This window comes from Lissotriton vulgaris, chromosome 5 (assembly GCF_964263255.1).
Source record: "Lissotriton vulgaris chromosome 5, aLisVul1.2, whole genome shotgun sequence".
NCBI lineage: Eukaryota > Metazoa > Chordata > Amphibia > Caudata > Salamandridae > Lissotriton > Lissotriton vulgaris.
This window is the reverse complement of record NC_141693.1, coordinates 115,423,646-115,449,298: the sequence shown is the minus strand read 5'-3', so window position 1 is coordinate 115,449,298 and position 25,653 is coordinate 115,423,646. Positions and strand designations below refer to the sequence as shown.

Below are 25,653 nucleotides of genomic sequence, written 5' to 3'. Positions count from 1 at the left end.
TGGGGCTTGCATAACATTGACACACTCTAGAGGTACCTGGGCCCATGTGCACAGGTCTCCAGCCATCCTGACATGCGCACTAGACTTCTCCCAGTCTCTCCGCCTTCCTATTACTGAGCCTGGGGTGACACAAAGCCGCAACCCTCAGTCTCCGTTATTAGCATTGCGCTTGCCTACCTTAGCCAATCCAGATGTTGTTGTAACCGCAGGAGCAGCATCTGGATTGGCTTAGAGGCACTTTGCCAGGCCGGGACTCTGCTCCGGTGCAGACTGCGTTTGCATGTGACTTAGGCAGCACAGAGTAGTAGGAGGCTGTCTCGCTCTCTCCCCTTTAAGTGTGGCATGGACAGAGACAGTCGTCTTTGGTAGCTACTAGTTTTGCTATGGGCCTACAGCACACATTTGATTTTAAAAAGAGCTTCCCATCCACAGTAAGTAAGTTCGAATTGCCTGGTTTCCAACCTACTTTCAGTATCTGCCTGTTGAGAATTCCAAAAGTATCTGCCCCCACCCCCATGTCTCCCAAGGCAGGCCCTCAAGTGTCACATGTAAAGTTGTGTTTTATTTAATGCTTTTGGTTTGTATTCACGTGCTGCACAACACTAGTGAACACCACAAAGGGAAAATAGGTGTTCGAGGTAAGTGTAGCGGACACGTGAGTGGTCGGAACTACATTTGTTTAGACAAAGAAGTTGCCAAGAGGGAATTTGTCATATTGAATAATCATACATCCAAAATGTTATCTGAAAGTAGGCCATTCAAAAAAATAAATGAAAACCAATGTTTTATTGGTGGTCTTTAATGTGGAGTCTCTGGTGCAAATTTCCTCGACTGGCCTAAATGCCTTTTGAGAATGCTTTTGTGGGAGACTCCAAAATGCTAGTATCATTGGAAAATACCATTTAGTCCCATTTAACTGAAGGCAAGTATAATCAGTCCTCGTACTGGTGATTTGGGGATACGTATATTACGCAGCAGGAAATGTTTGGTAGACAGTAGTACATACTGCCAACGTGTCGCAAAGTTGAAACGTGGCTGCTGGTCATAAGGCAGTGCTCAAATGGAGTCAATAAATGAAATACAGTGGTTTCGTGCCTACGCTTGTGCAAGTTACTATGTTCGATAGAGATGACAGTGCATCTCAGTGGAAAGTAGTTTTGCCAAGGTGAACTACGGAATTTACTTTTGAATGATAAAGATGGCAAAAGCTATATATGAAAGAGAAACGTTAGTGTTAGATTCCTTACCTTAGAATATCCCCAGGCGTCAGACTGGATCCGGAAAGTTTTGCGTTGCAGTACCCCTGCGTGTCAGTATGTCGTGTCCTGCGGCTTCGTGTCCGTCGCTGGCGTCTTATGCGCCGAGATGATGTCACGGAGACTACTTAGGCGCCACCCATGCACGCTGACATCAGTTCTTTCTTTTTCCGCGCCAGTAAGCGCAGATCCGGTTAGAGCACGTACCCTAGTCCTTTTTTAGGTCTCGGCTAGCGTTGCTGCGCACATGCGCAGCTCGCTCGGCGAGATGTTATGTTTTTGAGTAGTTTCAGTAAAGGGCATTACGCCCCGCCCCTCTTTTCCATTGGTCTGCGTCCCCGTTTATGCTAAATGGTGGCCAGCCATTGGAAAAGAGCTTTTTATGACGTGGACTTTTGGCTTTTTCAGACGGCCCATTTGGATGGGCTCGCCTGCTCTCCTTCTGCTGTGAAAGGTTTCTTATCTTTATGGGGCCATGTGTTTAAACACACGGCCCCATAAAGACAAGAGATCCCAATGCTTGCAGCGCGGTCCTCCTTTCACCTTCGGGTCCGCGCTTGTTTTCTAATGCAGCCTGCCGATCCAAACAGCTTGTGACCATCTTTCAGTGTACCAGTGATTACATGTCACAAACATGTTGGAATTCATACTTCGTTCTGTAGTCTAAAGCGAAAGCCCCAATTGCTCTTACTCCATGCACTCAAAAGCCGTGCTCCGTGTGTTCATGGAATGTTAATGAAAAATATTTAACGTGGCAACTGCGACCAAATGTCACAGAAATGAAGATTTCTCATATGGTGCTCGTAACGCAGTGACTATTACTCCACGCCCTCAAAGATGTGCTCCTTGTATTTGTGCAATATTAACAGAACTGAAGTTGTTTTACGTGATAACTGCAAAAAAATGTCACAGAAATAAACAATTATTTTATAGGGTGACTGACATGCAAGAAGATCAAAGTTATTCTTACCCGATGCAATAAAACAGTACATGTTCCCTCTTGAGACACACAACCGTTAACCCCGAGTCCAACTAACCTGTTAATACCCTGGGGTGCATGACTTTGTGCTCGGCCGGATGCGTGCGAGCACAAGATGTTCTTAAATTCAAAGCTCACCAAATTGACTGCTGTGCGAACCAATGGGAGTGAAATAAAGCTTACATTAAAAAATGTTAGATCGGTGCAGCATCAATCTAAGGTTCTTCCACTAGGCACTGATGACTCCCTAGGGCAAGGTAAGTCTCATCACCTTTCGTTTGGGGGGGGCGGGGGGGTTGTGTGAGAAAGTGCCATCTTTCTTGCATGGTATGCCCCCACTTTTTGATGAATTGCTCATGTACTTTGACTGAGTGTGCCCTGGGTTCCTGCCAATTAGGTACCAAGGGCCTGTATTCCTTCCCTAAACTGCATTGAAACCTAAAACACCATTGGCATCTCTGGCCACATGTCAGCCCCTGGTAAATGGTACCCTAGTTACCCAGGGCGCAGTGACCAGAGAAGACCCCTAAGGTCTGCAGCACTTAGTGTGCCGCCCTTAAGGGCCCTGTACCCTGACATCCACACACTGTCATTGTGGGCTTAGTGTCTTGGTGCAGAACTAAACAGAGTCAACATGGCACACATCCCTGTGTACCATGCCCACAAATACACGCCCTGGCATACTTCAATCACCCCTCTAGCTGGGTGCACTATGCCAGTGGTGTGGGCACAGGTGCACAAGCCCTTGCCCCTGCAGTACTTAGGACCATTCCTGGGCACTTTAAGTGCAGTGCTGCGATTAGGAGTATATGGTGCTGGGAGGTTGTCATTACGAACTCCACAGCACCATAATGGCTACACTGAAGACTGAGAAGTTTGGTATCAAACTTCTCAGCACATTAAACCCACACTGATGCCAGTGTGGGAATTAATGCCAAGTGCACGACAGAGGGCAACTTAGTTGCCCCCTGAACCTAACCTACAACCCATGTCTTGTCTGGGAGTCTGCCACACAGCAGACATGTTGCTGGACCCCTGGGTAGAGAGCCATCCGCTCTCCTGGGCCTGCAACAATACATGTCCTGGGCGAGGTGCTAGGTCTCCTCCCCCAGGATGGGCAGGGGATGCTTCAAAGGCATGCCGCCTTTTGTGAGCTTCTCCAGGCCACTTGCTGTACTCAGCAACTGGCCCCCACCGGTTGCGACCCCCACTCTGGTGGAAAGAACGGCGGGAAACCCTAAGTGAGGAAAGGGGGTGTATCAGCCTATGCCAACTCCACTCCTCTGGTGGGAGAGGCAAGGTAAAGCACAACTCCGGGCTCCGGCCATCTTGAGGATGGGGAGCCCTGCCCAATCAGAGCTAGACTCCTGTCACCTCCCACAGGAGAGGAGCAGGATAGAGGGTGTACTCACCACAGGACAGGGACCCATTGGTCCCTGCCCTTGCCCTACATGCAACGCCCCTAAATTTTGTATTTAGGGGCACCCTGAACCTTCCTTCCTCAGACCCCGATTTGAAAACAAGAAAGATCAAGAAGAAGACCTGCTGTGCAGCTGCTAACAAGAGGGTGACACCAACTGACTTGGCCCCAGCACTACAGGCCTGTCGATCCTTGCACCTGCTCCTGCTAAATCCTTGCGTCTCCTGCGGACAGCAACATTGAAAGCCACCGAGGAGCTGCTTGCCTTGAACCTCTTAAAGACTGGGACTCCCATGAGCAGTGGCTCTGCTCAAACAGCAATACCCCTGGTGCCAGCCAGGAACCGCGAATCCAGCAACCTCTGCACCCGCTTCGCCCGGCCTTTTCCAGAGTGGACAAAGACCCTGAGGACGTCCCCCCGGCGATTGTGACCTGCAATCCAGTGCCCAAAGACCCTCCTCAACTACGCCTACAGCCTCGCAACCAGGGACCCCTCCAACCGCGACCAGCAGAGCGTAAGATTTCCCGACGTCAAAAGACACCCCGGCGCCCCACGGCCCCTTGGGCCCAACTCCGGGATGCCTACCTATCCTCCAAGATCCCAACTTACCCCCTCGAAGTGTTGGTCCCTCCTGAAGAATCTCTGTCCCCAAGCCTGCAGCCTTTGTTAATCTTCCAAGACTCCCTTTGAATAACATTGAGCGCCCAACGGCTCAAAAGCACCCTGCACCCAGTCGCCCGAGTGCCCCTGGCAGTGCAACCTTTGTCCTAACCTACTTCCCCATTTGCCCTGAGCAAGTGACCAGGAGTACTTCGAGTACTTAACCAAAAGCCGATAACTCACTTTTCTTCCATAGGGTAACATTGACTGGTTTCACTTGAAAATTCTTCTAAGTGTGGAGTTTAGAAACTTTAAAATATTCATCTAAAATCAGCTGAACAACGAATTCTGATTTACTCACCTGTTAGTAGGAGAGAACCCAGTGCTGCATCTTTTAGTCCTGCACTGACCCTGAAAAGTAATTTTAACCGTACTTGCCAGTAATTTGAATTTCCTTCCATAGGAATCCATTGTCTGCTTTGTGGGAATGTTGGCCTGATATATAATGTTCACTATTCTAGTGAGCACTTTGTATCAGTCCAAACAACCCTTATTGATGATTGGTTGTAAGTCAACCGATAGACCAGCTATCCTAGTAGCATGGATACGAGCAGTCTTCGGGCTAAACTCTAGAGGGCGTGTTAAGCCAGCTGTTATACCATCACATATACCCCTTGAACACCAAGTGAAAGGACACCACACAAGTGTTATGAAAATAAACAGTGTATTTATTTAGATCACAACAGCCCTGTACTCTTTATGAGGACAGGGTACTAAGCACACAACAAAACTCTTACGAAAATACTTTAAATTGCACAATTTACACAAATGCCCGAGGGGCACGGAAAACAATATACTACAAAAGTGGAATGCGAAATTACTAGCCGGTAAGTACTGGACTAATAGGCTTTGGAATCGCTAGGACTTGACTACTGAACCTTCAGATTACTAGCAGGAGGCCTAGGGGACTCGGGTGCAGAGTGTGCACTCTCACGTGGGACGCGGGACAAAGTCTATGGATGCTAGAATTTACAAAGTTGGTGATATCGGACGAATCCGACTAGTTAGGCTGAAAATGAAAAAGGATCTGGACCCTTGGATAGTGAGGCTATGCTGGGGCACCGAAATGCCGAAGTTACCTAGCCCAGGGGCTGCGGATGCATAGGTCTGGAAAGACGTCGGGAATCCTCGTTGCAGTCTATGGAGCCTGAAAGAAGAAGTTGCTGGCAGGCGACCAGTGAAGAAGTTCGAAGTGATCCAAGCCTGGATCGAAGATGGAAGACACCTGTAAGCAGAGGGGATCAAGTTCTGAATCACTAGCCAGTGATTAGATGGGCACCAGGATGGCACCGGCTGAAGTCACCTCGACCAGGTGAGTGGGCGACGCTGGGCTCTGCAGTCTCACGGACCAGGAGGCGTTGTCGGCGACCAGGATGGAGGTGCGAGCTGTCCCACGATGGTTGCTGCTTTCGACGTCGCTGGACCCAGGATTGGGGCAACAAGTCTTGGCAAATTCAAGCCCACGCGGTGGACTCAAAATGGCGTCTGGAGTGGACCAGGAGGGTCCGAGGTGCTCCTCTTTTGGAAGGGAGCAAGGGCCAGTCTGGAGCAACCAGACAATCAGTGGTGATGTCGTCGGTCGTCGTCGGGAAGGCCACAAGCCAGCGGGCTAGTAGCCAGACAACGCGGTGAGCAGCAAAAAGCAGAAGGGCCCCACGCAGATCTGGTGGATGCTGGAGGGCTGAACTCCGGTGCTGGAGCTGCTCAGGGTTGGGGCTTCTGGGACCCCAAAGCACTCACTCGAGGATCCCTCGGCGGTCGTGCTGGGCAAGCGTCGTGCAGTCTTGAAGATGGCCGGTCCCTCGAGGTCTCGTCGCACCCACGGATCTCAGCTGAGCTGTAGACGTAGGTAGAGGTCAGAGGTGCCAGGGAAGCTGGGCCTCGTCGTGCTGGTCAGTCGGAATCCAGAGGAAGGACGTGCAGCAAACTGCAGTGTTCTTGGATGGTGCCTGCGGGTGCAGGGTGACTACTCCTTAGCCACAAGGGAGAAATCTTGAGAAGAAGTCGAGAGTTCCTTTCGTAGAAAGTAGTTTCAGGATTCAAAGATGATCTAATTTGGAAGGGGGCCCGCTCCTATCTTTATACTAGGAAAAGGGGCTGGCACGCGACTAGGTCCTGCCCATGGGTGGGACCAGGAAGGGGAGTGGTTACACCCCTCTCCCATGCCAGACTTTCCCCAGCTCAGGGGCTGGTGTGCCCCTGGAACTGGTTCTAGCCGGCAGATGCATAGTGAGCACCGGGGTGCCACTTGCACTCACCTTCCTCTAAAGCCCTGCCTACCCATGATACACAAAACCCTGTCTGGGATGGTGCTAGCACCGCCCCTGACAGGAAACCCTTTGTCCAAGCTCCCCTCGCTGGAAGGACTCCCAGCTGCAGGGGGTCAGACTGTGTCTGTGGTGGCAGCATCCATTTTGTGATGCTGAGGCTTGAGTTAACTTTAACCGGGGTTCACAGTTACATACATGTCGTGTCCCTCTAGAAGGGTGGAATGCTAACCCCGTTGCCAGAATTGGTGAGGGGTTAGTATTCCAATTCGTATGACACCTTACTCGACATGTTTTGATAAAGCGATACCAAAGATAGCATATAACCGCGAGGATTATAATGCACTTAAGAGTATATGGTACGCGTTATCATGGAACAGCTATTAGGACTGGGTTCCGAAAGCTGCAACCGGGCTCAGCTCATGCCAGAGCACCATCTCACACGATTCCAAGCACTCTGCCTTCAGGATTGTCAAGGCCTGCCATAGGATTGACTGATAGGAATCTGTGTGTCCATTTTAGGGTTAGATATAGGTATACTATATCTAAAGCAAAGGGTGATTACACCACCTTGCCCCAGCTGTCGTGCAGCCAGTTGTGTCAGATTTAGATGGCCAGCCAGGGGTGGCATAATGCATGCTGCAGCCCCTGGTAGGCCCTGGGTACACCTATGCCCTGAGTTACAGGGTCTGATAAGGTGGCCAGGCCGCCGACAACCTCACGAAGTGGATCAGCACCTGCGCGGACGAACTCGCCCCGCTGAGGACCCCGCCCAGCAGACCCCGCAGCAAGAAAGCCCCGTGGTTCACCGACTAACTCAAGAGCTCCAAGAAGAACTGCCGAGCCCTCGAGAAAGTCTGGAGAAGGGAACCTACACCGGACAACAGGACCACCTTCAAGCTGGCCACCCGGAAGCACCACCAGCTGATCCGCGCCGCCAAGAAAACTGCATTCAAGGACCGGCTGGACAACAACGCACACAACTGCAAGGAACTCTTCAACATCGTGAAAGAGCTATCCAACCCCAGTGCAGGAAACAACGACATCACCCCATCGCAAGACCTCTGCAACTCCCTCGCTTCATACTTCCACAACAAGATCGCGGACATACACAACAGCTTCAACAACCAACCAACGCACACCAAGACCGAACAACCACCCCCCACCACCACCCTCCACGCCTGGACCCCGATCAGCACCGAAGACACCATCCGCACGATGAACTCCATCCACTCCGGATCACCGACCGACCCCTGCCCTCACCACGTCTTCAACAAGGCTGACGCTGTCATCGCACCCCACCTGCGAGACATCATCAACACATCCTTCGACACCGCCACCTTCCCTGAGAGCTGGAAGCACGCCGAACTCAGCGCTCTACTCAAGAAACCCACAGCGGACCCCACCGAACTCAAGAATTACCGCCCCATCTCGCTCCTCCCGTTTCCAGCCAAAGTCATCGAGAAGACCGTCAACAAGCAGATGGCCGCCTTCCTCGAGTCGAATGGATCCCTCGACCCCTCACAGTCCGGCTTCCGAGCCAATCACAGCACCGAGACCGCCCTCATCGCCGCCACCGATGACATCCGAGCCCTGATGGACAACGGAGAAACAGCGGCCCTCATCCTCCTCGACCTCTCCGCGGCATTCGACACTGTCTGCCACCGCACCCTAGTACAGCGCCTCAGCAACGTCGGAATCCAGGACAAGGCGCTGGAATGGATCATCTCCTTCCTCGACGGAAGAACACAGAGAGTCCGCCTACCACCGTACAAGTCAGAAGCCACCGAAGTCATCTGCGGCATCCCTCAAGGATCCTCTCTGAGCCCCACCCTCTTCAACGTCTACATGAGCCCCCTCGCGGCCATCGCACGCCAACACAACCTCAACATAATCTCCTACGCCGACGACACCCAGCTGATCCTCTCCCTCACCAACGACCCCGCCGCCGCCAGAGCCAACCTGCACGAAGGGATGAAAGAGGTAGCCGGGTGGATGACGACCAGCCGCCTGAAACTGAACTCTGACAAGACGGAGGTCCTCATCCTGGGCTCCTCACCCTCCGCCTGGGACGACTCCTGGTGGCCTCCCGCCCTGGGCACCGCACCCAAACCGACAGACCATGCACGCAACCTGGGCTTCATCCTGGACTCCTCCCTCTCCATGACCAGGCAAGTCAACAACGTTTCCTCGGCGTGCTTCAACATCCTACGCATGCTACGGAAGATTTTCTGGTGGATCCCCAACGAGACCAGGAAGACCGTCACCCAGGCCCTCGTCACTAGCCGACTGGACTACGGCAACGCCCTCTACGCCGGTACCACCGCCAAGCTCCAGAAGAGACTCCAGCGGATCCAGAACGCCTCAGCCAGACTCATCCTCGACATCCCACGAACCAGCCACATCTCCGGACATCTGAGAGACCTTCACTGGCTCCCCGTCAACAAAAGAATCACCTTCCGCCTCCTCACCCACGCCCACAAAGCCCTACACGACCAAGGCCCGAGCTACCTCAACAGCCGAATCAACTTCTACGCTCCCAAACGCCACCTCCGATCAGCCAACCACGCCCTCGCCGCCGTCCCCCGCATCCGAAGAGCGACTACAGGAGGAAGGTCCTTCTCCTACCTGGCCGCCAAGACCTGGAACTCCCTCCCGACCGACCTGCGCCTGACCCAAGACCACCTCTCCTTCAGGAAGAAGCTGAAGACCTGGCTGTTCGAGCAATAGCGGCACCCCCGGCCCCCACCCCCAGCGCCTTGAGACCCTACGGGTATGTAGTGCACTTTATAAATGTCATTGATTGATTGATCATTGATTGATTGGCCCAGTACCAATTGGATATGTACCTAAGGTACATGGAATCCATTTTACAGAGAGAGCAGTAGGCCTGGGGTCCTGATTGGCAGGGCCCCAGGCCAACTAAGTCGAAAACCAGCAAAACACCAGGCAAAAAGTTGGGGGCAACAATAGTCGGGTATCCACCTTCCTACATGCTTTTCACCAGAAACGTTTCGAAGTCGATTTTCACAAACTACAAATATTCCTTAAAAATCGCCTGTATGACTTAAACGCCTTCTTTCAACTGTTTACAGGAGATGCACCAGTGCTGGATGCAGGATCCAACACTGAGTAAGAAAAAGTAACGATAACACTACTTACCTGCTAAGTGAATTTCCTCCTATAGGATAACATTGGTGATTCTATGTGAAAAAAAATTTAAGTGTCAATTTTTAAAATACAATAATATTCCTTAAAAATCACTACTGTAACCAAAACGCGTTTACTTAACTGTTTACAGGAAATGTCCCAGTCCTGTGGTTAGTAAAGTAATCTAACAAAGTAACTAATTGCATTAACTAGAAATTCAATGTTGCATTGTGTTTGAAATTGTGTTGCCTATTGCGACAACTGTAACTATTGTAATCAAGAAGTCTATTGCCTATTGAAAAGTATTTAACTAAAGTAACTCATTCTGAGAAAGTATATTTTAAAATAAAACTATATCTTTTGATACTAAACAATTTCCTAGAGTTCAGCTCTTGAGTGTGTGAGACCATTTGCTGACTAAGTGTGTACAACAAATGCTTTACACTGTCCTCTGATACTGCCTTACTGCTCGACCAAGTTACCACTGTAGAGAGTAAGGTTATATCTAAGTTTAGCCTCTGCCAAACCTCTGGGGACTGTGGACGTTGTACACACTGTACCTTACTTTGGTCCAGTATATACAGAGCCACTTTCTTACAGGCTATGATTCCGATCTTTCAGCCTCTATCCCGGGTTTCCATCAGGAATACCCTCCGACTCCTGGGCCTGATGGCCTCCTGCATCCTGCTGGTACAACATGCCAGATGGCATAAGCGGGCTCTGCAGTGGGACCTGAAGTTTCAGTGGGCACATCATCTGGGCAACCTGTCCGATCAGTTCCAGATCTCGGAAGGCACTGCACGACACTTGCAGTGGTGGCTCACGAATTACGATTGGGTCAATGGCAGATCTCTCTCCCTTCCCCATCCGGAGCACACTGAGGTGATTGATGCGTCCCTCCTGGAATGGGGAGATGGAGATCAGAGGCCTTTGATCTCCGGCAGAGTCCCGGCTCCACATAAATCTTTTGGAGCTGCGGGCGATCCGACTGGCACTGAAGGCATTCCTTCCTTCTGTCCGGGGGAATGTAGTGCAGGTGTTCACGGACAACACCACCGCCATGTGCTATTGCAACAAGCAAGGTGGGGTGGGGTCCTGGACCCTTTGTCAGGAGGTCTGCGCCTCTGGACATGGCTGGAACATCAGGGCATTACCCTGGTGCTTCAACACTTGGCAGGTTCTCTGAACGCCAGAGCGGACAAACTCAGCCGCCGGTGCTTGATGGATCACGAATGGCATCTGAACTCGGACGTGGTGCAAGGTCTCCTTCTGCAGTGGGGAAAGCCTTAGCTAGATCTATTCGCCACCAAAGAGAATGCGCAATGTCATCAATTCTGAGCGTTGGAATTTCCAAGGTAGCGCTCGCTCGGAGACACTGTTCGTCGCGAGTGGAGTTGCGGTCTGTTGTACGCCTTTCCGCCTATACCACTTCTGCCTAGGGTGCTGAAAAAGTTTTGGCGCGACCGGGCCCAAGTCATCCTTGTGGCTCCGGATTGGGCGCGAAGAAATCTGGTATCCCGAGATAATCAACATGGCGATCGATCACCCGATCAGACTGCCGCTTCGGGAGGATCTTCTGTCGCAGCGGCGGTCCTCCACCCGAACCTGCCATCCTCCACCTCCATGCGTGGAGATTGAGCTGCGACAGTTGACTGCTTTCGACCTTCCTCCCGATGTCTGTGATATCATTCTGGCAGCCAGGCGTCCCTCTACTAAAACGGTATACGCCTGCAGGTACAACAAGTTTGTGGCATGGTGCGCAGCTAAAGCTGTGGATCCCATTTCTGCCCCCCTTTCCGAGGTCCTTCTGTTCCTCCTTTCCTTGGCCCAGCAGGGCTCTGCTCTGGGCACTATGAAAGGTTATCTTTCTGCCATCTCTGCCTTTCTAACGCTCCCTGATCAACCTTCTCTTTCTAAGTCCCCAGTTATTAACCGCTTTCCAAAAGGCATTACACACACATTTTCCTCCCGTGCCGTTCAAAATGCCTCAATGGGATTTGAATCTTGTCTTGATATATCTGATGGGTGCTCCCTTTGAGCCCCTTCATAACTGTCCTTTGCGTCTTCTTACTCTCAAGACGGCTTCCCTGGTAGCTATCACCTTTGCCAGAAGAGTGAGTGAGCTCCAGGCTCTTTCTTCTAAACCTCCTTTCCTTTCTGTTCATCCAGACAAGGTAGTTTTAAGGACCCGTCCTTCTTTCTTGCCAAAAGTTGTTACGCCCTTTCACATCAGGCAGAACATCACTTTGCCTGGCTTCTTTCCGCCTATGCATCCCTCAAAAGAGGAAGAGAGGCTCCACCGTCTGGAAACGGTGCGCTCTCGTTCTATCTGAAGCGCAGACAACAGTTACGGGTGGATGACCTGCTCTTTATTGGCTATGTGGGTGCCAAAAAAGGTCTGGCTGTGCACAAACTGACCATCTCTCGGTGGGTCGTCCTGTTACTCAGCTAAGAAGTAGCCTCCTGTGGAGCTGCGTGCCCATTCCACCAGGGCAACGGCAGCCACTACTGCTTTGGGACGCGGTGCAGGACAATTCTCGGGCACCTACGTGGGCCTCGCTGCACACGTTTACCAAGCATTACTGCCTTGGCAGTCCAGTCCGGAGAGACGGCTTCTTTGGCCGTTCTGTTCTTCATGACTTTCTGGTGTAATCTTGTTCGCAGACCCACTACCAGGGTTGGTATTACTGGGGTATCTATTCTAAGGTAAGGAATCCATCACTAACATTTCTCTTTCAGATGCACAAGTTACTACTTGTGTAACAATATATCTGTAAGAGACATTAGTTAGTGATAGATTCCTTACCACCCCTCCAATCCTCCCCGTTCTGCGAACTGATTACTAGGGTTAAGGTCACCCATATCAGGACCCTAGTTTTCAATGCACCAGTGGTCATTATCTTGCATGGCTCTGCGTTCCTGGCGTGGAAAGTTGTGTACAGAACTGACGCCAGTGCACATGGGTGGTGCCTAAGTAGTCCACAGTCCAGTCCAGTCCACTCCAGTCCACTCCAGTCCACTCCAGTCCACTCCATCCAAACCATCCCACCCCATTTCAGTCCTCTTCAATCCAAACCGCCCCAGCCCAATCCAATCCACCCCCTCAATCCAAACTACCCTAGCCCAATCCACCCCCTCAGTGCAATCCACTCCTCTCAGTACAGTCTACCCTTCTCTAGCCCACCCAACTTAAATCCAATCCACCCCACCTAATCCAACACACCGGTCCAATTCACCCTACTTCAATCCAATCCAATCCATCCCACCCCAATCCAGTCCACTCCACCCCACCCTATCCAATCCACCCCACCCTATCCAATCCACCCCACCCTATCCAATCCACCCCACCCTATCCAATCCACCCCACCCTACCCACACCACCCCAATCCATCCAACCCCAATCCATCCCACCCCCACCCCACCCCAATCCTATGCACCCCATCCCAATCAAATGCACCCCATCCCACCCCCTCCCAATTCAATCCATCCCACCCCAATACAATCCATCCCATCCCAATAAAATCCAATCCACCCCACCCCAATCCATCCCACCTCAATCCAATCCATCCCACCTCAATCCAATCCAACCCACCTCAATCCAATCCAACCCACCTCAATCCAATCCAACCAACCTCAATCCAATCCATCCCGCCCCAATCCAATCCAGCCCGCCCCAATCCAATCCAGCCCGCCCCAATCCAGCCCAGCTCCACCCCAATCCAATCCAGCCCAGCTCCACCCCAATCCAATCCAGCCCAGCTCCACCCCAATCCAATCCAGCCCAGCTCCACCCCAATCCAATCCAGCCCAGCTCCACCCCAATCCAATCCAGCCCAGCTCCACCCCAATCCAATCCAGCCCATCCAATGCAGCCCATCCTAATCCAATCCAGCCCATCCTAATCCAATCCAGCCCATCCTAATCCAATCCAGCCCATCCTAATCCAATCCAGCCCATCCTAATCCAATCCAGCCCATCCTAATCCAATCCAGCCCATGCTAATCCAATACAGCCCATGCTAATCCAATACAGCCCACCCTGATCCAATACAGTCCACCCATCCCCCCACTCCTATCCCCCACTCCAATCCCCCCACTCCACTCCAATCCCCCCACTCCACTCCAATCCCCCCCACTCCATCCAAACCATCCCACCCCATGTCAGTCCTCTTGAATCTACATCGCCCCAGCCCAATCCAATTCACCCCCTCAATCCAAACCACCCTAGCCCAATCCACCCCCTCAGTCAAATCCACTCTCAGTCCAGTCGACCCTGCTCTAGCCCACCCAATTTAAGTCCTATCCACCCCACCCTATCCACCCCACCCTATCCAATCCACCCAATCCAATACAGCCCTTCCTAATCCAATCCAGCCCATCCTAATCTAATACATCCAATCCTAATCCAATACCGCCCACATAATCCCCCATTCCAATCCCCCCCACTCCTATCCCCCACTCAACTCCTATCCCCCACTCAACTCCTATCCCCCACTCGACTCCTATCCCCCACTCGACTCCTATCCCCCACTCGACTCCTATCCCCCACTCGACTCCAGTCCCCCCACTCGACTCCAGTCCCCCCCACTCGAATCCAGTCCCCCCCACTCGACTCCAGTCCCCCCCACTCGACTCCAGTCCCCCCCACTCGACTCCAGTCCCCCCCACTCGACTCCAGTCCCCCCCACTCGACTCCAGTCCCCCCCACTCGACTCCAGTCCCCCCCACTCGACTCCAGTCCCCCCCACTCGACTCCAGTCCCCCCCACTCGACTCCAGTCCCCCCCACTCAGCTCCAGTCCCCCCCACTCGACTCCAGTCCCCCCCACTCGACTCCAGTCCCCCCCACTCGACTCCAGTCCCCCCCACTCGACTCCAGTCCCCCCCACTCGACTCCAGTCCCCCCCACTCGACTCCAGTCCCCCCCACTCAGCTCCAGTCCCCCCCACTCAGCTCCAGTCCCCCCCACTCAGCTCCAGTCCCCCCCACTCAGCTCCAGTCCCCCCACTCGGCTCCAGTCCCCCCACTCGGCTCCCCCCAACTCAACTCCAGCCCCCCCACTCAACTCCAGCCCCCCAACTCAACTCCAGCCCCCCAACTCAACTCCAGCCCCCCAACCCATCTCCAGCCCACCTCCAGCCCCCCCAACCCAACTCCAGCCCCCCCAACCCAACTCCAGCCCCCCCAACCCAACTCCAGCCCCCCCAACCCAACTCCAGCCCCCCCAACCCAACTCCAGCCCCCCAACCCAACTCCAGCCCCCCAACCCAACTCCAGCCCCCCAACCCAACTCCAGCCCCCCCAACCCAACTCCAGCCCCCCCAACCCAACTCCAGCCCCCCCAACCCAACTCCAGCCCCCCCAACCCAACTCCAGCCCCCCCCAACCCAACTCCAGCCCCCCCAACCCAACTCCAGCCCCCCCAACCCAACTCCAGCCCCCCCAACCCAACTCCAGCCCCCCCAACCCAACTCCAGCCCCCCACTCAACTCCAGCCCCCCCACTCAACTCCAATCCCCCCACTCCAATCCTTCCAATCCCCCCACTCCGCTCCAATCCCCCCCACTCCGCTCCAATCCCCCCACTCCGCTCCAATCCCCCCACTCCGCTCCAATCCCCCCACTCCGCTCCAATCCCCCCCACTCCGCTCCAATCCCCCCCACTCCGCTCCAATCCCCCCCACTCCGCTCCAATCCCCCCCACTCCGCTCCAATCCCCCCCACTCCGCTCCAATCCCCCCCACTCCGCTCCAATCCCCCCCACTCCGCTCCAATCCCCCCCACTCCGCTCCAATCCCCCCCACTCCGCTCCAATCCCCCCCACTCCGCTCCAATCCCCCCCACTCCGCTCCAATCCCCCCCACTCCGCTCCAATCCCCCCCACTCTGCTCCAATCCCCCCCACTCTGCTCCAATCCCCCCCACTCTGCTCCAATCCCCCCCACTCTGCTCCAATCCCCCCCACTCTGCTCCAATCCCCCCCACTCTGCTCCAATCCCCCCCACTCTGCTCCAATCCCCCCCACTCTGCTCCAATCCCCCCACTCTGCTCCAATCCCCCCACTCTGCTCCAATCCCCCCACTCTGCTCCAATCCCCCCCACTCTGCCCCAGCCCTCCCCCACTCTGCCCCAGCCCTCCCCCACTCTGCCCCAGCCCTCCCCCACTCTGCCCCAGCCCTCCCCCACTCTGCCCCAGCCCTCCCCCACTCTGCCCCAGCCCTCCCCCACTCTGCCCCAGCCCTCCCCCACTCTGCCCCAGCCCTCCCCCACTCTGCCCCAGCCCTCCCCCACTCTGCCCCAGCCCTCCCCCACTCTGCCCCAGTCCTCCCCCACTCTGCCCCAGTCCTCCCCAACTCTGCCCCAGTCCTCCCCCACTCTAATCCAATCCCCCTCTCAAGCCAGCCCCCCCTAGCCAACCCCCCACACAATCCAATCTCCTCTCCCCACTCAATCCAATCTCCTCTCCCCACTCAATCCAATCTCCTCTCCCCACTCAATCCAATCTCCTCTCCCCACTCAATCCAATCTCCTCTCCCCATTCAATCCAATCTCCTCTCCCCACTCTATCCAATCCCCCCCACTCTATCCAATCCCCCCCGCTCTATCCAATCCCCCCCGCTCTATCCAATCCCCCCCGCTCAATCAACTCCACTCTACCCCATGCCACTCCGCCACTGCACTTTGCAATACTCTGTCACTGATAAATTCAATGCTACTCCCCCTACCACACTCTACTTCAACAAATACACTCCACGTCCGTCTATTCCCTTACTCTGGCACTTTACTCCTCCACTCTACAACACTCTACTCCCCGACACTCTTCTCCACCAACAACACTCCAAGACATTAACTTTTAGCCATGCCGAACAGCAACCCCCTTTGTCAACAACATCACAAAAACACATTGCCAACCCCAATAGCTCTGTACTAATGCTTGTTTTTAACTGTTGTTGAAGCATCAGATCTGGTTGATACAGGCTCTGCTATTAGGCTTCCTTTATGTCATAACTTTCAGTATCTCAGGTGCGTGTCCAAGAAGTAGTCCATATACGTCTGACTGCATGTTGATATTCAGTGGGTCAGGTAGCCCACCCCTATTTTGAATACAAGATCAAAGTTGTAGACCATTCCCAAAACATATTTTTCTTGAGTCTGTGGGCTCCATTTCCTACAGATGTTGATTAGGAGAGCTGCACAGTATGTTTTTAATTCAAAGTAGAAACAATGACACCAATTTGGACATGAACTCAGAATCTCCAACTCCTATGGTGCTACTTAAATTGAAGCTGTGTGCTATCGAAAGATTGATTATAAATCCAACATCTGTGCAATTATTGGAACCCTGGCCTGCACCTGTTGACAGTGGCTGCCCCAAGGCATGAATACCCATGTGAAGATCAGGACGACACTCTGGGAGACTGGTACTCCTTGAAAATAAAATGCTGAATATGCAGAATCCTGAGGATACAAAGTTTTTAAATACTTCATTAATCTGCCATGGCATAGGTCTCATATCCATTTGAGGAGAGATGCACTTCTCGTCTTTTCCCACTCAAGATTTTCTTTTTTACCCTACAACTCTCATTTCCAATTTCTGTAATTTCTAATTATCTGTGGTCCTCCAGTTATTTTGAGGCTGCATCTGATTTATTTTCTTGTTTTTAAACTTCTCACTTCCTGCGTATTATTTTTTCGGCACTGGTGCGGACAGTGGTGATTCCGATATACTGTTATAGAGTATGTGAAAAATTTTCTTTCTAGATACCATTGACCAAAAAACAAAAACCTGATTTTGAAAAGCTTGAAATTTATATGGTCATTTACTGAATATCTTCTCATACTAGATGGCCAAGGATGGTATAACACCCACCATATGCTCTTCAACAGAATAGGTGATCAATGTCGTAAGGGTGATGTTTAACAGTAAGGGTAGCCAAGTCTCTGGAGGACTTTAAAGTGAATCTTGGTGCTTGGAATCTGTTCCACAAATTAAATATGTGCTGACAGGGAGGTGTTACTCTTGAGTATCGGTGTTCTTAACCACTGCAGGTTTTGAATGCCAAACAGGATTGTTTCAGATAAACGTCTTTCAAAGTAATCTAGTCTGAAGGCCACTATTGCTGTGATAAAAAGCTTTTTCTCTAAAAAGTTACTTAGATACAATGTGCTTCAGGGTCTCAAGATGGTGCCAACCAGGTTTGAAGACTTGGATGATCTGTCAGTTTGTCCTTAATATCCCTAGTGTTTTAACAGTCAAACACGCAACTGTGCTGACCGGGAGATAAAAGAGATTCCAGGATAGTATGGGTAGAAGTTATTCATGAAATGCACAGTGGTGATTGGAGGTTACTTGCAATAAGTCTAACCAATCTCATTCGCTTCGGGTAGCACTCCACCCCATTGTTCTTTTGCTCACCATGCCACCTCAGTTTGGACCCAGCCAGATTCAAATCAGTCTTGACCTTGGGAAAAGTCCAGCTCGAACTGCCAAGCCAGGTCCTCCCTGCACTGGAACACAAACAACCCAGGACCGGTTTCGCCTGAATTATGGGATCATCAGTCGGGTATAGCTTGGTTCCAGTGACACAATGCGCATGAAACCGGCGTCTGGGCATACCCATGCCAGTTAGGGTGGTACATGAAACGCACAAAAGGTGATAGGAGGAATACTTACAATTTGTTTAACCATTTGCAGTTGTACAGGTCAGCCCTCAGTCCACCATTCTTCTGCTTACCTCAGTTTGGACCCCGCCATATGCAAATCGGTCTTGACCCTGCTCCTCGTGTGAACAGTTCACCCCGAACTGCCAAGCCAGGTCCTACCAGAACACAAGCAACCCAGTACCAGTTCCGCCCTAATTATGTGCTCATCTGCTGAGGGTTGTGCAGTTTGGGAATCACTAGTGACTTTCACTTCTAACTCTAAAATCCATTTTGAAACAGGCCATTTACCCACAGCAAACTAGGAAACGGAAACCTGGTAGGACAAAAGTAGTGTCTTACAGCATCCAGACAAGGGGGTACGCAAAAATTGTCCTGACATCCGTTTTGCTCCCTTTCAGATGCAACAAAGTTTAATTTGTTGCTCAGAGAGACCTGTTAAGCAGGATTTGACACTATTGTGCCAACAGGATGGTAACTCTCACCCTCCTGCTGCGCACCGGCCATCTCTGCCCCATTTATGGAGAGCTGTCAATCACAGTGCCCTGTTTTGTGGTTCCTGTGAGGAATTTCACATCTCATTAAGGACTGAGGGCAGTCTGGTAGTTTGCAGGCGCTAATGCTAATTCGCCTTCTGAAAGCTCAGCAAGGTAAAGAGTAACTACCTAAAAGTTGCATTTCCAATATATAAAAAAAAATCCCACTTTACCATTTAGAGTGGATTTTTTATTAAATATAACAATAAGTCATTGAATGTTGCTCGCAGCTGGTACAGGTTAAACCTTATAGATTAAAGTATGGAATTTATACTTTAACGTTTCCAATGTACTAGTTACAGCCTGACCAGTGTCAATGTTGTGTGGTCTAGTTGCTGCGGGAACATGCCATTTCTAATCTCACAAATATTCATCAAATACAATGCACCCTGCATGTGGGCAGGGATGTCAGCTTAGGGGTTGCTTATTTAATAATTAAAATCATGTTTTCTTCCTGTCAAAAGGGTGATTTTGACAGGATAGACTAAGCTATATTTTTGCTTTCTATTGTAGTGGATGATACGATAGGTGCTGAAGTCCATTAGTGACATTTAACTTGCCATGTCATGGGTGTATTTCTGTACCGTATAGTATGGCCTTACTGGAATAATGTGCTAATCTAGGTTTAACCCAATTTTGACATGTTTTCAGGATCAGAGTACATATACTGGGTAGCAGTGTTCCAGTGTTTTTAAAAGAATATTTTTATCAGTGTCTGTGTAAAAGTATGAAAACAACATTTCACTGTAAGCAGCAGTAAAGCTTAGACATCGTACATCAAACTAGTCTATGTGAGACCCACCCGGAACACCTATATGTGGCGTACTAACATTCCACCCCACGTCCTCAGGTACCTCTTTGATGGGGCTCCTGGTGAATTCAAACTTTTCAGTGGGGGTTCGTAATCGTTAGTATGATTCAAAGTGTGCTATATTTACCCCATTTGTTTAGTGCAACCACTTCACTCATACACAACTTTCTCGGCCAACAAGCGCAAATCCATATTTTTTCCAGTCATCAAGGTCCGTTTATTCTGTGCTGCCCCAAATTTATCAATGTTTTTCTTTGCCATACTTTGGCCATGAACCATCCACATTTTTAGATATGTTAGGGCTTCACTCTCACCCCATATGTTCAACACACATCTCTTCGTAGAGCAATTGAGACCCCCTCTAGCCCCCCATCCCAATCAGTGTTGTAGTTCAAGATTACCAGTTGGTGAGTCTGCAGAAACAAATATAGAAAAACTCGGGGGGTGGGGGGGTCGGCGTGACCACCAAAAAAGGGTCACATTGCAACACTGTCATTTGTCCTCACAGTCCCACAGTAGAGACTCCAAAGGTATAAATAAGTCTTTCAGATCACTGCTGAGACTAGGAGTAGGTCTTTTATTTGGCTACCATTTTCGGAAGAGTGCCTCCACTATTGACTGGGCCCTTTTCGTAGATTATGTTGGCTATGCTCTAACCCCTCTGGGATGCCAATCTTTGGCCACCTTGGCTACTCAGCAAGGAAATTCTAGGAGTCCTGTTGAGTTCCTCTTTTTAGGTGTCATAAATCCAAACCTTTGTCCACCCTGTGAAAGGGACCAGGCCTTATCCTCTCTGTATTTCCATGAACAGAAGTTGGTCTGTATGGAATTCCTGAACTTGACATTAGGCACTTTTTACTCGCCTCATTTGAGAATGAACTGTTGGTAGCGATTCAGAAGAACAATTTTAGTGCCCTGATAAGCATCAGGGTGCATACTATCGGCCCTATTCCCCGCAAGCCCATAGGTTTTTCCTCCATGTTATCGTGGGACACAAGCAAGACCAAGCCATTTGTGGCCTTTTAGCCCTGACTGCAGCCCTGTAGTGGAAGCCTTGCAGATAAAGACCTACCTGAAAGGTGTTGGGGATAATTGTTGTGCAATTTAACAGAGAAAAAAATACTACTGCATTCAGAAACACAGCAGTCCAGAGTGACGAATAAACCTTTCAAGAGAGAGCAATGTTGACACTTGAGAATTCCTAGCATTGTGGTTGACAAACACGTGCAAAATAAATAGTAAATATTAAAAGGCAAGGACTACCAGATTCCCCCAAATAGTGGATTTCGTGTTGATCTTTTTGTGACTGAACAATGCCCACTGCCTCCCTTCCTGTTTGACTGTCTAGTAAGAGTGTCCTCCATGTTCTTTCCCAATCCCACTACAGCCTCAAACTTACTCTTACATTAATAACATTTTCTAAGAAGGTGACAATTTTATCCAACCGTAAGACCAAATCCTAATGAACCAATGTGTTCTGTCCATGCATATAGCACAAGGACCACTCCAATATCACTGGCATTCTTCAGAGATCTACATGGATTCCCCCACACACATCAATGGGATGTGGAATTGCTCATTTAATGGCAAGCCCGACCAAGTATTCTCCAGAGCAAAAGCAAAAAGCAGTCCATTTGCACAGAGTATTGATACTTCTGCATGTACTAAGCTTTTGATGTTTCTTCCAGTGGTCACCTGTAGTTTTTAATTTATTTTTCCCCTGGCCGTGAAATGTACCTTCATTATGGGATCTTGATACACCCAAGACCTAGAAGAAGCACACAAATAACTGACACTACTTCCCATAGTCTATAGCATTTCCTTTCCTCCTTCTGCTATTGGTCACAGCCACCACAAAAATAAACTGCATTTTAAAAGCGGAAACTCACGAGAGTGGACATTTGTGCAGAAAATTGAAAAGCTCTGGTAAACCGTTTGTGGTTTTGCTTATAGATGTCAAATGAAAAGCAGGTTGGGAGTGGAAGAGACGCTGTAGATTGACCCAATAACAGTAATGCTATCTTACTGGAAGAGAAACACGTAAAGGGAAGGCGATTCAGTCTTTGCAAATGATGGAACTTTAATAGTTTGTTAAAGAGCGTTAATTGGTGTCATTCTTTTGATTTTTACACCTTTCCATCCCACCTTCTCTTCACACTTGTTTGTTCCTTTTGCTTAAAAATTCCGTTGTTCAGTAGTGCTCTCCATGTTAACCCTGTCCTCCTCCTTTGATCTAGCCTCTCGGGGTCTTCTCGATGCTTCGCATTTCTGCTATTTGATGGCGCAGGTTGGTTTTGGAGTCTACTCCAAGAAGACCACAAAGCTGGTCCTTATAGGATCAAATCACAGGTATACTAGTTTTTCCTTATATTTTTGATTTTATTTCTGTGCTAAAGTTGTTACACTGTGTCAAACTTGCTAAAATGTTATTTAAAAAAAAAAAAAAACTTAGTGTAATCATTGTTTAACTTTACTTGGTTTTCCCCTCTTACCTAGTCTAGCAGACAGGTCTGAAGTTTATTTTATGGTATTGCTATAGTTTATTCTGTTTCTTACACCCTTCAGTGTATTGAATTGTTTTACTATAAATGAATGCATCATTTGCATAATGAAATAAAATAACAGTATTTGTAAAACGCACAGCTACCTCTGAGGTGGTGTCCCGGCGCTGGGGGCCCTCGGGAAGATTAAGCGAGCTATTGCCCAGAGTCACATGGTGCTGGGCTAACCTGCCGCCAGCGCCAGGGATCGAACCGTGTCCCCCCTGCACCCACCCCTCCCCGCACCCTTGGCGCACTTCAAAACTAAACATTAAAAGAAATATGAAAATATTGCCTGACTAGTTAGTATGTGCTTCTGCTCGCTACGATTTTCTATTGCATGGGTACCTTAGATAGCACACAGTGCTGCAGATGGTTGTAGACTGCAAGGCTCCATCTTAACACTAAGAAGTTGACAATGTGTTCGAAGGAGAGAACAAAACAGGCAAACTGCTTGATTGGCTTGGTAGTAAAGAGAGATATAATAAGACTGTCAGAGAATTAAAGACAGATACCAGAGATATGGTGAGAGGGAGTGGTGCAAAAGCAGAGGAATTTGCCAAACTCTTCTATGGTTTCCACTTGTGTGTCCCTGAACGGGAAGTACTGGCCTTCGTTAACAACTGTCCCATGAGAAGGTTGGGGGGGGGGGGGGGGGGGGGGGGGGGATAGAGAGACTGCATGAAAGATATAAATGTAGATATTACAGTGGAGGAAATATCCTGTGCCATGGGCCAGATGCAAACTGGGAAAGACCAGGGTCGAACAAATTCCCTATTGAAATGTTTAGGAGACTGAGGAGGTGGACAATGGCGCCACTTCACGCGGCATATGTAAGGTCATTCCTAGAGGGGGAACTATCAGACAACATGCGTGCCACAACGATTGTACTGATGCCCATAGTAGGCAAACTCTCAGATAGATGCAACTCATACCGACCCATATTTTTTATTTATTTATTTTGAAAGTTTTATATAGCGCGAACAAGATCTTTGCAGATATCAGAGCGCTTTACAAGGACAAGGGGGTGATAGAGTAAAAGAATGTAATAGTTGAGGTAGTTAAGTACAAGGTGCATAGTTACATAGGTAGGTCAAAATACAAGAGGTAGGTTACAGGTGAGGTTGTGTCGGTACAAGGTACAAGGTGCATAGTCAATCAATTGCGCCAATAGTATTAAAGTACAAAAATAAGGAGCATATACTTGTTTAAGCGTGCTTAAAATGCTTTTGGAGATAGCATAAAGGTAGGCATAGTTGAGGTAGGTGTGTGCATGGTGTAAAGTCACACAGGTGCATCAGTAGTACAAGAATAGGGATAGTTGAGGTGGTGTAGGTAGAGTGTGCAAAGTCGGACAGGTGCGTCAACAATATAGAAATATACAAAGAGGGAACGTATACAATCAAATAAGTCGATAATACAAGTAATACAAATAGACCAAGGGGTCAGGCAGGTAGTACAGAGCGGATTCATGAGAAATACAGAATAATAGATCATGTGTATTTAGCCATGAGGATCGCTTTTATTTCTTTCTTAAAAAGTTTGTTGGAGGAGATGAGCCTGGTTTCAGGAGGGAGTGAGTTCCAGATCCTGGGTGCCATTCCTGAAAAGGAGCAACAATGCTCCTTTTCAATATCACTTTTGAACATGGACATCAAGACTGACTAAACTTTTAGTCACCAGACTGAGCACGGTGGAGACTGAGTTAGTACATCCTATCCATTCCTGACCAGAATGGGTTTGTCTGGCCACACAACCAAGCTAAAAAGACTGCTGCTTAATAATTTGGCAGCAGTCTGGGACTCCCCATTGGGAAAGGTCTTTGATTTTCCATGATACAAATAAGGCCTCTGACTGTTGAATGGGCCTACCTTTTCGGGGACATGACAAAGCTGGGATTTGGTCTTAAATACATTAGGTGGGGACAGATTGTTCTACGACGTGCCCCAGGCAAGAGTGCAGATTAGCAGCCACCCATCGCTGGAGTTTAGTGTCGGAAGGGGCACGCATCATGGGTGTCCATTCGCCAATGTTGTCTGCTTTGGCTATAGAAGTCCTGGTGGCATGGGTGTGTGTGGATGCACAGGTGTGGGGATGACCTGGCGGCGGTGGTGATTATGATGAATGTATTTCACTATATGCTGACAATATTTGACCAACGTGGCCCAATCTCTTATTATATTATTGTTGTTCATTTGTTAATCACAATGTTCACCTAGCAGGCATCTTGCCGCTATCAGAGTTTATCTAGGATCCTAGACGGGAGTAACCAGTACCGACTCTGCCCTTAATTTATTTTCGAGTACCGGCACGTTTTTAGGGCCTTCCTTAAACTGAGTAGATTTCTGTTTCTTCTAAGGGCGAGGGGCAGCTTATTCCAGGTGTGTGCTGCCTTGAACTGAAATCCCCCCTCCTACCCTGGATTTCTTAAACCTGGGTACATGTACTAGGTTGGCTGAGGGTGATCCTCTAGACAGACTGCAGGATACTTTCTGCAGATTTGGGGACCATTTTGACTTTGCCATAAATTGGGACAAATCACTGATTTTCCCGATGGGAGGGAGGAGATGTATGCCGGGTGAAACACTCACCCTGCCATTACAGATAGAGAAGTCAAAGTTTAAATACCTGGGGATCTGGATAACTAAACATCCAGATTCATACTACGAGGCAAACTTGTGGAACTCCCACTTAAACGTCTGGAGCAGGATGTTAAACACTTGCAATCACTACCGCTCTCTAGGTTAGGAAAAGCAGCAATATTTAAAACGGCGGTACTGCCAAGATTCTTGTATATACTTCAGAACAGCCCTTATTAGATATCAGAGAGTTGTTTTCACTCGGTAGACGCACTTGTATGAACACTGCTTTGGGTGGGAAGACAACGTAGGACAGTCATGAGTCCTTCAAAGGTCAAAATATGAAAAGGGTATTGCCTTACCAAATGTACAAAGATATTATGAGGCTGCACAGGTAAATGTGCTGCATGATTGGGCATACGTAGACTGGGAGGACCCCGCGTTTAAACAAGACATGGCAGGAATGGGGGCTAAAATCTACCTACACGCACTATACAGATGTAAACTAGCACCCGAAGCGTGCCCCGCAGCGAGGGCAGTAGTGGAAACTTGGAAGAAATTGACGAGGGAAATGGGACGGGGCTGCCAACTGATTCCAAGAACACCACTGTGAGGGGGCTCTTGTCTAAAGTCCGTAGGAGCTGTACAAGTGGTTGTGACGCCACCAGCCTGTCTACATTGACATATGTATTGGACGCAAACAGGGTAGGGACTTTTCTCCTTTCTACAGCAAGAATATTAAATGTCGGAATCACAGTGGCTACACTATGGTCAGATGTGACACGCTCTCAGGGATT

The 25,653-nt window shown here is 49.8% G+C and overlaps 1 protein-coding gene across 7 annotated transcripts in view; it reads left to right on the top strand.

Moving 5' to 3' along the window:
* The window catches only part of SEC16A (SEC16 homolog A, endoplasmic reticulum export factor), a 478,800-nt gene that overhangs the window by 179,638 nt on the left and 273,509 nt on the right, over positions 1–25,653 (top strand). For all 7 annotated transcript variants that reach the window (XM_086921035.1, XM_086921033.1, XM_086921029.1 and 4 more), the window contains exon 15: positions 21,975–22,086. In XM_086921035.1, coding sequence (XP_086777161.1) covers positions 21,975–22,086 — 112 coding nt within the window. The remainder of the gene's footprint in view (positions 1–21,974; positions 22,087–25,653) is intronic.